We start from the raw sequence: 12682 nt of genomic DNA, 5'->3' as shown, positions 1-12682 counted from the left end.
ACAGGGAAGAAGGAGTGGGTGTAGCTTCAGAAGGAGTTGTGGATGTGTGGACCCGATGTTTCTTTGAATAGATTATTTAGAAATATTTGGATGTAGAGGGATATGTATAAGGTATTTATGGACCTGGAGAATGCCTATGTTAGCGTTGATAGAAAGGCCTGGTGAACATACTTAAATATATGATGTGGATTGGATGCTACTGAATGCAGTTTGGTGTTTTTATCTGAAGAGTAAGGTGTGTTTGTGAGCAGGAATGTATGTAACATCCACCCAAAATTTTCTTGAAACCCATGTCAAAAAATGAAAAGTGCATTGGTGTAATTTCACGAACTCGGTGTATACATGTTGGGGAAGGGTGTTCAGACAGTGGCCAACGAGTATTCCATTTCATTTTTTCCTGTAAAATTCCTTTCTTGCTTTACCCTTGCAGTTCATATTCTTTCTTCCATTAGTTTTACTGCCAGATGTTGTTACCAAAAGGATTGGAGGACAAGGAGAAAGCCCTCTTACTGTTCATTTGTTATCTGTCATGTCTATAACACCTCCAGCTTAGAATTAAACCAACAGATAACCATATCATTGGCCAACAGGCTTACTGTTCTTTGTACTTGTACTTAAACACTGACATATATTTACATAATTCATTTTATTAGTCACAGTCACAGAAACTACTCATAAGGGAAGACTTAAAAGTAAATGATTTTTCTCCTTTTTTGTGTAACAGGTACTCAACCAAGTAATGTCGTATGTGATAGACTAACCAATGGCAGTCAAGATACAGCAGGTAGCCAAGAACAGTCAGATGCAGCAAATAATCAGGCACCATCTGAAGTAGTTGGCAGTCAGCAACAGCATGATGCAGTAGTTCAGGAACACCAAGAAACAGCAGGTAACCAGGAGCAGGTGAACACAGCACCCAGTGATGAGCCACATGAAAATGATAGTCAGCATCAGGGACAGCAACAGCCACATCCACAAGACCAAAGTGAGAGAGATGTTCTTCCGGTGGTATTAATAGATGTACCTAATCCAGAGGCTGACAATGCGGCCAATGCATCAGCAGCTCCTCAACAAGAAAGTACCCAGCCCACTGCTGAAGCAATGGATGTGGACAATGAAGTATTAGGTGAGGCGTAGATTTTAGGTATTCAGGATGTTTTAATTGCAGTTTATAGTAGTTCCAAAAGCATTTTATCAATGTAAGTCTTGAACTTTGAATGCAAAAGAACTGAAGAGGGTGAACATTTGGAAATTAAATGCCTGAGGACAGTACATGGTGAGAGAAGGGTTGATAATGAAAGGAATAGCAGTTTAAGAATGAGCTGTGGTAGCAAGTGCAGTATGATTTAGAGAGCTGACCAGGGTGTGTTGAATTGGTTTGGACATATGGAGAGATTGGGTGAAGATAAACTGATAAACACGATCTACCTGACAGAATTGGAGGTAGTAAGATGTGGGGGGAAAACTAAAAAAATGGAAGAATGAAGTTAGAGGATTTGAGATGCCAGGGCGCATGAATATTCAGGAAAGTGAGAGATATGCATGAAATAGAGTAAATTGGAGTGGTGAAGTGTATGGTAGCAAATTGCTGTTCTTGGGCTGAGCCATGGCATATGAAGAGGTCAGGGGAAGATACAGAATTTGTTTGTTCTGTAGGCCTTGGTTGTGGCTTCAGTGCAATATACATAACAGTAAGAAAGTAGATGTGAGCTAATGAGACTGCTGTTTTATCTGTCCCTAGCATTACTCTGGTAAAATGGGACACAGCAAACAAGTATGAAAGAATGTGTTTGGGTGAGGAATATCTGAGGTGACATAAAGGCATGTGAAGATCAGATTGCAATTTTTTGTCATGGAAAGGAGAAGAATTGGTGGATTACAATGAGTTAGATTGTAAGAAGTTAAGTAAAGATATTGCAGAAAGCTTGTACAGTGCAGTAGCTACTTTTTTCTATCTTTTGCATATGGTTGACAGAGGTAAGAAACGCTTAGAAACAGTTGAATATATAGAATGAAAATAGGAACGTGAGTCATTTACGGAATTGAAAAATCATTAGAAAAAGTGATGAAGGAAAGCCTCTTACAGTAGTACAGTCATGCAGGTTGTATGACAGATGGTGAGCTAGAAAATATTTGTGTGGCAGTATGATCCAGATTATTAGGAGAGAAGGTAGGTTGTAAGTATGATGGACAGATGTAGAGTGAATTGCTCAGGGATAGAGATACTTCAGATGATTACACAAAAGGAACAAAAGCATAAGATGTATTGTGTGGGAAGGTGTAGTTGTGAAATGAGATGTTTGTCTTGTTGAATATTTCTTTCCTTATTCTCAAGTTTTTCGTGTACTTGCATAATGAAAATGAGGTTATGTATTTGAGAGCTTTTAAGCAGCATGTTCTTAATGCACTATATGTACTATAAAATAGGGACAGATGAACATGATTAATTTTATGCAATTAGCTAATTGTAGGTACTGTGTGAAAGTACTTGGTTTAAAAAGAGGGACACTCTTAAGTATACATGGGTAAGTGTGGTTGATGGTAAGTGAACATTATTAGATTCAGTTGCACTTGATAGGTGTTCTGAAGAGAGACTTTTAAATGTAAAGGTGCTGAGAGGAGTGGAGACAGGTGGTTGGATGTCTCATCACTTCTTGGTGGTCAGCTGGATCTTTAGATAGAGGCAAAGAAAGCAAGTGTATATTTCATATCAGCTGTTGTATAGAGTTAATTGATTGGTCAGATTGTCAAGATAAAATTCTTTTGGGAATAACAGGTAAGGTGAATTGGAGAGGCCCATGAGAGGGTGCACAAAAAAGCTTATTAGGTCGGAGCAAAATGGCTTCAGAGGGTTAGAGGATATTTGGAGGTGTATGCTTTCAAGAATTTGTGAAAGAAATAAAAAAAAGTGCCTTGTATGAATCATTTATGGATATGGAGGAAGCATATGATGGGGTTGATGTGGGAGCACCTTATATACAATATCTGTTCCCCATATTTATTCAAGGGCAGTACTCTGCTAAGGTTTATTGTGAGTGTAAACATTTGACACTCTCAGGGTGAACTCATCATACATCTAATTACTGAAACTGTTGTTTCTAATGGTGTGAGCACCAGCAGCCCACCTCTTTGTGCCTTAGGCTGTCTTGAGAAAACAATGTCCCTTCTTTACTCTTCCTGGCTGTCACTTCATTTTAGGATATTCTGTGCAGTATAGTATTTCTACCTGTCCTTCAAGATGGACGGCTTTCACCTTTTAAGAAGAAAACCCAAATTCTCTCTTGAAAGCAAGAAAATGTGGTTACACATGAGATTTATAGGCACACTGTGCATTCAGAATACATGATCAGGTGGCTGCTTCCTGTAACACCTTATCAGTGCCTCACCTCATTCAAAACCCAGTGGACCCAAAACATGGACCTAGAGTTGTTCAAGAACTTGCCAGTTTCATGCCTATCTGAAGCTGATATTCAAGGCCAAAGGAAAGATAACAAAGTACTAAAATGCAAACATGACATTGCCTTTGAAGATGTATGGGGAGGTAGACAATGTTTCTCGTAAGCACTGACAGATGCTATGGATATATACATTTGGTAATAGAAATATTTCTGCTACTATGGAAATAGATATATGGCAATCAAATATGAAAAAACAAATACTTGGAGAAAGAAGGTGACTTACATGTCATATATGGATCTAGAGGAAGCAGTTGTTGAGGTTAACAAGGAGCATCTTATGTAAGGTGTTATATATGTATATTTGGTAATAGTTGCAAAAGGCAATGAGGGGTTTATACTGGGAAAGTAAGATTTGCTTGCAGTGAGTCTTTGTCAAGGACATGATATCAGTATGTTTTTTTATGAAAAGGATGGGAGGGAGGTAGATGCAGAGGTTTAACAACAAGGGATAGAACCAGTTTTGCAGTATATTTAGCTTGACAGAATATTTGGAGGTGAATCAGATGCCGTTTGCAAATGATACAGCTCTTATGACAGACTGCAGAAGGTCATAAAACTTGTGACAGACTTTGCTAGTATGTGTTATGAGAGAGAGATTAAAGTAAATGTAAATAAAAGCAGTGTAATGATATACTGTAGGGGGTTGAAACAAATCAAGGTTGTCTTAATTGTGAGTTTTGATTTAGTTCTTTAGGTACTTAGGACTGAATTTTGCAGTAGACAGAACCAAAGAGGCAAGCAAGACACAGATTAAAGAGGAGCTTAAATTTGTAGGGGCATCATTGAGCATGTGTAAGAAAGATCATTGTTTGTAAGGGCAAAGGTAGGGACGTTTGAAAATGTATTTTTGATAGTATTTTATGGATTTTAATTTTTGACCGTGAATGCCAAGGAAAGGAAGATAATGAATTTGCTGGAAATTAAATGGGCATATGGTAGGTTGATTATGCATGGAACGACTGTGTCAGAATAGTGTAGTGGTGAACATAGGCTGCTTGTGAGGGCTGACCATATCCTGAAATTATTAAGGCACATGAAGAGGATGGGTTGAGAAAGACTGAAAAGAAAAAGACCCTCTTTTTCAGAAGTTAAGTGGGAAAGGAGAAGAAGGTCATAGAAGGATGGAGTGAAAGAGGCTTTGGAGTTTTTGTTGCCTAAAGGATGGAGTGAAAGAGGCTTTAGAGTTTTGTTGCCTAAACATTCAGAAGGGCAAAAGACTTTTCCTGAAGGAAATATTTGGAATAGTATGGTGTATAAGGGGCATTTTACTGTTAATGGGATGAATTTGGACATGTAACAGTCAATCATGGAGTAGCCTCTGGGGCTGGGTTGTAAATGGTTGTGTTTGGTTATAATACATTATGTACACATGACAACTTAAGACTGAATGTGTGCAAGGAGGCCATTGTTTGCTTGTTCTTAAGTCTACTTCACTAAATTGGGGAAATTAGTGTGGTATAAAAAAAGAAAAACGAAAAAATATATATGGTTTTAAGGGGCCATAGATATTGTTTTTAGGCTTTGAAAAGTCTCGGTATTAATTTTTTCTCTTTTTTTCAGAAACCACAGAATTAGGTAGTTTAAGTGCCCAGTTAAATCTAGATGAACTATGGTCAACGTTATCTCAGTGTCTAATAGAGCTAGGTGAGACACAAGATACCCATGCAGTTTTGGTATTACAACCAGCAGTAGAGGCCTTCTTCCTGGTTCATGCCTCAGGGGCATCAGGAGACCGAAGAGAGCGTTCCACCACTCAAGCAGAGTCGCGTGAAGCTCAGCTGGCACACCTGCATCATGAGATTGCACCGCTCTCTCCCCTTCCAGCAGCAGCCGCAGATGGTATGTTTGAAAATAGAATTCACTCTTTGTTTGCTAAAAAAAATTTATATTTTTTACCCACCAACAGAACTTGAATAGCACATGCTGTATATTGTCTAGTCAGAACAGATCATCCCTACAATACCTTGTGTCTTTTTTAGGCTAGCCAGTTTTAACTCTAAAAGATTTATGATTTATAAAACAAGTTGATATGGTACAGCTAACCCTCAGCAAGTCATAACCAGAGCCTCACATTAAGGACAAGTATTTGAGATGTCCCTTAGTCATTGTTTAAGTACTCTCTCTCTCTCTCTCTCTCTCTCTCTCTCTCTCTCTCTCTCTCTCTCTCTCTCTCTCTCTCTCTCTCTCTCTCTCTCTCTCTCTCTCTCTCCCTCTCTCTCTCTCTCTCTCTCTCTCTCTCTCTCTCTCTCTCTCTCTCTCTCTCTCTCTCTCTCTCTCTCTCTCTCTCTCTCTATTTTATTCTTTTTTAGTAGATGGCTGGAGCCTGTCTTATTGCTTTAAGTCTGTGGAACCAAGAGTATTCCATATTTGTACTGCTGTTGAGGTTTTAAAGACAGATTCAGTTTGTGTGTTCTACCTTATGCCAATCTTTTTGTGCTACCTCACTAAACCCCATGTAAGAGCAGCAGGGGCTCAGAACATGATTAGTGAGGTAGGGTATAATACACCCTTTACAATTATTTTGTAATTATTTTATTGTTTTTAATAATTCTTCAGTTTTTTAGTTTATTCATTATTCAACAAAATTTTTAAGAATCTGTTGTAGTTAACAAAAAATGTTTGAATGGAAATATAAAACATTATTTAATGGGCCAGACAGTTTATTGTATGTTAAAAAATGGTTGTTATATATGAGTTGATTTACTTAAAGGTACACTTTTTTGCCCATAATTTTTCACTGGCAAATGCTTTCCCTCACTTTTTCCTTTATTTGTTTATGACAGATCAGAAATTTTGTGGAACTTCCCCGCAACATTTCCTTTAAGATAGTACAACATTTTCTCCACCTCAGTGTTATAGATCCTTCTCAAATAGGTTCTTAAAGAGCACGTCACTTGACTACCTCACTGGTCCTGCACAGTAAATATACATTTGAATACCACCTAGTATATATACTGTGTGGGCCTCAGTTCTTTATTAGCCTGAATATGTCTTGCCTTTATTTCTCCTCCAGCCATTCTCATTTTTGTACCAGTCTAGCAATGCTGGCAGGAGTGAATCCCCAAAGTAAACGTATTTTGAAACTTGACCTTTGATTTTTTTTTCATCTTTGTTTACATAAATACGTACAAAATTCATTTGTCATATAGTATGATTATTTGATTATTGATTGAAAGCTAGCATTAGATAGATTTATGAAAGAGTTATGGTCAATCCATTAATTTTTCTTGTTCTTGCTTGTATGGAGAGGACTTCACCTAACTTTATCATTTAATCCTCCCCTTTCCCCTTGCCCTCTATTCATACCATTGGAAAATTATATAGTTGATTTACTGGCATCTATCCTGGTGATGACTGAGTAATGCATTTTGAAATTGAACGCGTCAGGTTAAGAAATTTTTGAGCTATTCATCCTGATTCAGGTTTCAAGAGCCACATTATGACTTTACACATTTGTGAATTGTATTTGATGAGCATGTGATCCTTTCTATCCCATTTATGCAAGCAATTATTTTTATTTTTCAGCAGATGGAGAAAGGAGTACTCATCAAGCTAGTGTAAGAAAACGAGAAAATTCTGTGTCGCAGGTGACAGAATATAGCCCTAGTGATACTGAGAAGTTCCTAAAATTTGCAGGTTGGTTTTGTAACTCTTTTCCAGTTCTTTAGTTTTCTTTTAGAAGTTTCATTAGCCGTGTATATATGATTTATTAATATCTCCTAAAAGGCAACCATCATATCTTCTTTTCTTATGAGATAGCTGCCAACATGATATAATGTTTTCTTAAAGAATAGCAGCCAACTGCACATGATGTTTCAACTTTACCTGTCAGTGTTTACATTTCAAATTGATTTAAGGTTACATTAGATGCCTATAGAGGTCCCCAACATCACCCAGCAGGCATGGGAAAAATTGTGTTCTGCACAGTATATTTTGTTTCTGTTGGAAGTACATTGCCTTCAACCTCTTAGGTCATGCATTTAATGCATTTATAATGGAAAATGAATAGATTATTGGATGATTTGATTGAGAAAAGAGAATAAGAATATATAGTAAAAGGTGAAGAATTAAGTCACATAGTGATATTTATGGTAACAATGAGGAGGTTGGCCTATATGAGACCCCATCACTCTCAGGATCAGTCTTTCTGCAGTCACATGGAACAGATTCCGTAATTTCTGCTTGGCCTTCACAAATGATTGAAAAGAGCTAGAATATTTCTAAGTTTAAGGTATCATTTGTATTAGTGCATGGTGTTTTATTTTGTGTGCAGGTTGTATTATATCTGCTTACTACTGAAGTTGTGCTTGTATAAGAAATTGTATTGAATTTCGATATAAAGTTCAAGTAGCATGATATAAAAAGCAGAAAGAATTGACTAAAATTAAAAATGGCAGAAAAGAACTTCATGGAATTTTGGGAAGAAAAATTGAGTAGATAAGTCGTGGAGCTCTTACTAATATATTGATGGCGCCCTGTAAATGCCGAAAAAAAAAGTGAAGTAAGCATCATAGTTGTAGAAACTTTTGTGAATGAGGAATGAATTTAAGGAGCATATTGATAAGATAGTTCTGTGATGCCAAATGATAGAATATTCTTTGATATGTGTCATTGTTTTTTCTTCCCTACAGAGACACACAGGAATTTAAGGAGCATATTGATAAGATAGTTCTGTGATGCCAAATAATAAAATATTCTTTGATATGTGTCATTGTTTTTTCTTCCCTACAGAGACACACAGGACTGTCCTCAATCAGATCTTGCGACAGTCAACTGTTCACCTTGCTGATGGACCGTTCAGTGTTCTTGTAGATCACACACGTCTATTAGACTTTGATATTAAGCGTAAATACTTCAGAACTGAATTAGAACGTGCAGATGATGGCATGCGGCGAGAAGACTTAGCTGTACATGTCCGAAGAGAGCATGTATTTGAAGACTCATTTAGAGAACTACACAGACGATCTCCAGATGAATGGAAAAATAGATTTTACATAGTATTTGAAGGCAAGTATAATTTTTTTCATTGTAAAGTAAACATACATTTGATGCATTGATCTTCAGTCTTATTGATTACAAACCAGCAAGAAATAATAATGCAGTTGACTGTAATACAAATTATATGGTACATTTTACTGACATTGAAGTTAATATAGAATTAACAGCAAACCGATTGTAGACCTGGATGAACGTAAGTATAACATAGCAATAAAAGACACTAGCGAAACAGAAAAACTTAAATTTTGGTTTGACAGAATTGAGGTATTGCCAGGAACAGACATAGATTTTACTTATTTGTTCATGTTCACTCCCTAAATGCCATGGATAGTGCACTTAAACCAAAACCCTTTATCCACAATCAAGCCCCACACACCTATCTGTGATCACATTCCCATGTTCAGCACTTAGAAAGTACATCACCCTCTGTGATCCGTATCACTTCAGTTTGTTTTATGTCTTGCACCCTTCTGTGTGTTCAAGCCTGAAGCTTTTAAAGGATCTCTCACTCATCATTCTATCTGCTCCTTGGTTTCTTCCATTTCTGTGTCTCTTCCTTTTCTGAAATGTTTTCCCATTTAGTCACCTTTCCAAGCTCTCCTCACCATATGTCTATCCCATTGCAGCACTCCTTCTTCAGTTTTCTCATACATACTCCTTTTACTACTGTATCTGTCTCTTACTCTGCCATGTCTTATTTGCTCAACCCTTCTTACACCATATGTTGTCTTCGGACATTTCATTTCCAAAGCATTCACCCAGAACCTTTGACCCCTAACCCACCCTGTGGCTCGCTTCATCTCCCATAGTTCCATTTGCTGCTGTATCCTTCCGCCAGGTATCTAAAACATTCCACTTCCCACAAGTTTTCTTCATTCAGATTCACACTCTAAATAGTTTATCAACTTTCTTTGGAAAACCTACTAACCTTGCTTTTATTTACATTTACTCACAACTTTCTCCTTTCACACACTCCCAAACTCAAACACCAGCTTCAGCAGTTTCTCACTTGAAGCTACTACCAGTGCTGTATTATCAACAAACAACAAGAATTCACCTCCCATTTTTTTCACTTTTCTTGAAACCTTATTTGTAACAGGATTTTGAAATAGAAGTTTATATATCTTTGATCTTTCTTCTCATCATCTGGCTTGATTTGTTACTCAGACATACAGACCTTTTCTAGAATTTGTATATTAGAGAGTAATATGACAGGTCATTGCAAAAGGATGAAAATGAATTATATGTTTTTACCTTACTGTATTATCTTATATATGTTCAGTTTCATGTGGATGTGGTAATATTTATGTTTTTCATTTTATTGCAGGAGAAGAGGGGCAAGATGCAGGTGGTCTTTTAAGAGAATGGTACATGATAATTTCTCGAGAGATCTTTAACCCTATGTATGCACTGTTTTGCACTTCCCCTGGTGATAGAGTAACGTACATGATAAATCCAGCATCTCATTGCAATTCTAATCATCTCTCCTACTTCAAATTTGTAGGAAGGGTTATAGGTAAGACCAGTTTTCACATTAGTAATTTTTTTGAAATAATCATTTTTTGTATATATGTATATGGGTGTATGTATATGTATGTCAGTATTTACATATTTATCTGTGTATATACCCACTCTTCCAAGTGCTATGTTTGTAAAAAAGCAGATGTTATCTCTTTCTCACCCATAGTTGCAAAAATGTTTTCTACCATGCATTATCTTGTTTGTTTACAGCCACTACCATATCAGTACCAATTAGTCAGTTTTGGAGTCTCTTGGTGATCATGTTTTAATTTGAGAGTAGTCCTTCTGTTTTAAATATGCTGAAACAAGAAAGGAATTCCATCTTTTTTAAAAGGCATGCACAACATATTTTTCACCATATCTTTCTTTTTCTTGAATTTTATTGATTAAATGTTACCCAGCACATTTTGGACACCACCCCATTGAATAGCCCAAACACCTTCTCAATTATGGTTGATAAGCATTTACAACTAATGTACTGTGTCTTAATAACCTTCAGATATGCATTCCATATTTTAAAGTTTTTGTTTCCATCTTAAGGATCCATGAAATCATCTTTTCTACCACAATTTTTACTTAATATCCTTTGTAGATAGGGACCTCCATATTTTTCATAATCAGCAGGGTTACTTGTGCTTAAGTATATCCAGAAACAAAAAAAAAAAATTATTTAAAGATGTTACAGGTTGTTATTTCTTTATCTTGTACTCTTGCTTTAAAAGTCATATTGAATAGATATGGAAACCTTTTGCATGAAGATTCATGGTAATTTTCATAATTGATGCTGTTTTTAGTTTATGATTGATTACAGCTAAAGCAATATATGACAACAAGTTACTTGAGTGCTATTTCACGCGATCATTCTACAAGCACATTCTTGGCAAGATGGTGCGTGTTGTGGATATGGAGAGTGAAGATTACTCATTTTACCAGGGACTTATCTACTTGCTAGAGCACAATGTTGCAGATTTGGGATATGAACTAACCTTCAGTACAGAGGTAAGCTATGAGCATGCTGTATGCGACTGAAATTTGGGTTTATTGAAAACTCATTAAGTAGTTGAATTAACTTTTCTTATTTCTTCTTCACTCATTATATATGGTATGAAATAATTTTAACTTTTTATTTGTTGCAACAGGTGCAAGAATTTGGTGTTACGGATGTGAGGGATCTCAAGCCAAATGGTCGTAATATAGCTGTTACAGAGGAAACAAAAATGGAGTACATACGACTTGTATGCCAAATGAAGATGACTGGAGCAATTAGACAGCAGTGAGTAGCATGGTCTTGTCTTAAAAGTTGATATCTATGTGCTGTTATGTGCAGAAACACTACTAGGAAAAGGAAACATGAGAATTGTAAGTGCTTTCATGTACCACCATATCTTTGGAGGACTAGTTACAGAGAGCTCTGAAGATGTGCTAATACAGGAAGATGCTCAGGATTCCCATGTTTCCTTTTCTTAGTGGTGTTTCTGCATTTATAAAGTCACGTGTTTGTTTTGATATACCGTACTGTTATACATATAGTACCTTCGTCTCACCTTACACCTTCATTTTAGTTCTTCCATTACACCAGATTCTGTGTATGTTGCTTAACCACACCTTGCACATCTGTTTATCCCCTTCAAAAAAAAAAAGAAAGACTCTGAGATAAAGAATGAGATTGGCTTTAGCTCCTCAGGGGTCTCTAAACCTGACTCATAATCATGAAGTTTTAGGAAGAGAAAAAGATGAAAAATGGGACAGAAATCCACAGCTTAACTATTTAAAGGTATCACAAAAATCAGTCCTTGAGTGGGTCATCTCCACACAAAATCTATAGGAAGCATGGAGTCTTCAGAGAATTGATTGTACTTATGGATTTTGTATAATGTACTTGTTATCTCCTCAGGTTGAATGCCTTCCTAGAGGGTTTCTATGACATCATTCCCAAACGCCTTATCTCCATTTTTAATGAGCAAGAGTTGGAATTACTCATATCTGGCCTTCCAACAATTGACATAGATGACCTACGTACTAATACTGAATACCACAAATACCAACCAAACTCCTTACAGGTAAGGCACCCTTGAGAATTTTTATTTTTGTGATTCTTCTGTTAAATGATAGGGTCGCAGATGTGGTGTGTTTGGGATGAGGTGACATGCAGAGTGAGGCAATCCTGCCAAACAGTATGGTGAAAATATAGGAGGTAGGGAAAGTTTTGCTGAAGATGGCATGGCAAAGCAGCAGATGTGGATTGGATTGCAGTTGAATTTCACAAGAAAGAGAGTCACAATATGGTTAGTTGTTTGTTTATGTTATTCATTGTTTCTGCGACCCAAGGTAAGGCATTATGGGACTGGAAGACTGCATGTATAGTAACCTTATTTAAATGTAAGGGAAACAGAATTAAGAAAAAACAAGAGGGGAGGATTTCCAGTGCCCCCTCCTCCCGTTTTAGTCGCCTTCTGCGCCATACTGGGAATACATGGGAAGTATTCTTTCTCCCCTATCCCCAGGGGTATTACACTTTTCAAAGCTATTTGGAAAATTTTTCATGTACGTACTTATCTGCTCATGCTTGTGTGCAAGAGTTTGCCTTCATCGTTGCTTGTACTTCTTGGTATTTTTGATAAATGTTTCAGAAGAACTGTACTTTGTAAAATCCTAGAGAATGGAATGTATCAATGCAGTTCATTTCAGATTTCATTTGAATGAAT

At 36.7% G+C, this 12682-nt stretch overlaps 1 protein-coding gene across 3 annotated transcripts in view; it reads left to right on the top strand.

Moving 5' to 3' along the window:
• HUWE1 (HECT, UBA and WWE domain containing E3 ubiquitin protein ligase 1) overlaps nucleotides 1–12682 on the top strand; it is a 139486-nt gene that overhangs the window by 121303 nt on the left and 5501 nt on the right. For 2 of the 3 annotated variants that reach the window (XM_071677124.1, XM_071677122.1), the window contains exons 51-58: nucleotides 725–1126; nucleotides 5019–5297; nucleotides 6984–7094; nucleotides 8190–8465; nucleotides 9784–9972; nucleotides 10789–10976; nucleotides 11117–11250; nucleotides 11872–12037. In XM_071677124.1, the coding sequence (XP_071533225.1) occupies nucleotides 725–1126; nucleotides 5019–5297; nucleotides 6984–7094; nucleotides 8190–8465; nucleotides 9784–9972; nucleotides 10789–10976; nucleotides 11117–11250; nucleotides 11872–12037 (1745 nt within the window). The remainder of the gene's footprint in view (nucleotides 1–724; nucleotides 1127–5018; nucleotides 5298–6983; nucleotides 7095–8189; nucleotides 8466–9783; nucleotides 9973–10788; nucleotides 10977–11116; nucleotides 11251–11871; nucleotides 12038–12682) is intronic. The other variant, XM_071677123.1, reaches the window with a different exon arrangement.

The sequence above is a fragment of the Panulirus ornatus genome, chromosome 24 (assembly GCF_036320965.1).
Source record: "Panulirus ornatus isolate Po-2019 chromosome 24, ASM3632096v1, whole genome shotgun sequence".
Lineage (NCBI taxonomy): Eukaryota > Metazoa > Arthropoda > Malacostraca > Decapoda > Palinuridae > Panulirus > Panulirus ornatus.
Note: the sequence above shows the minus strand (reverse complement) of the source record. Positions and strands in the feature narration are given on the sequence as shown.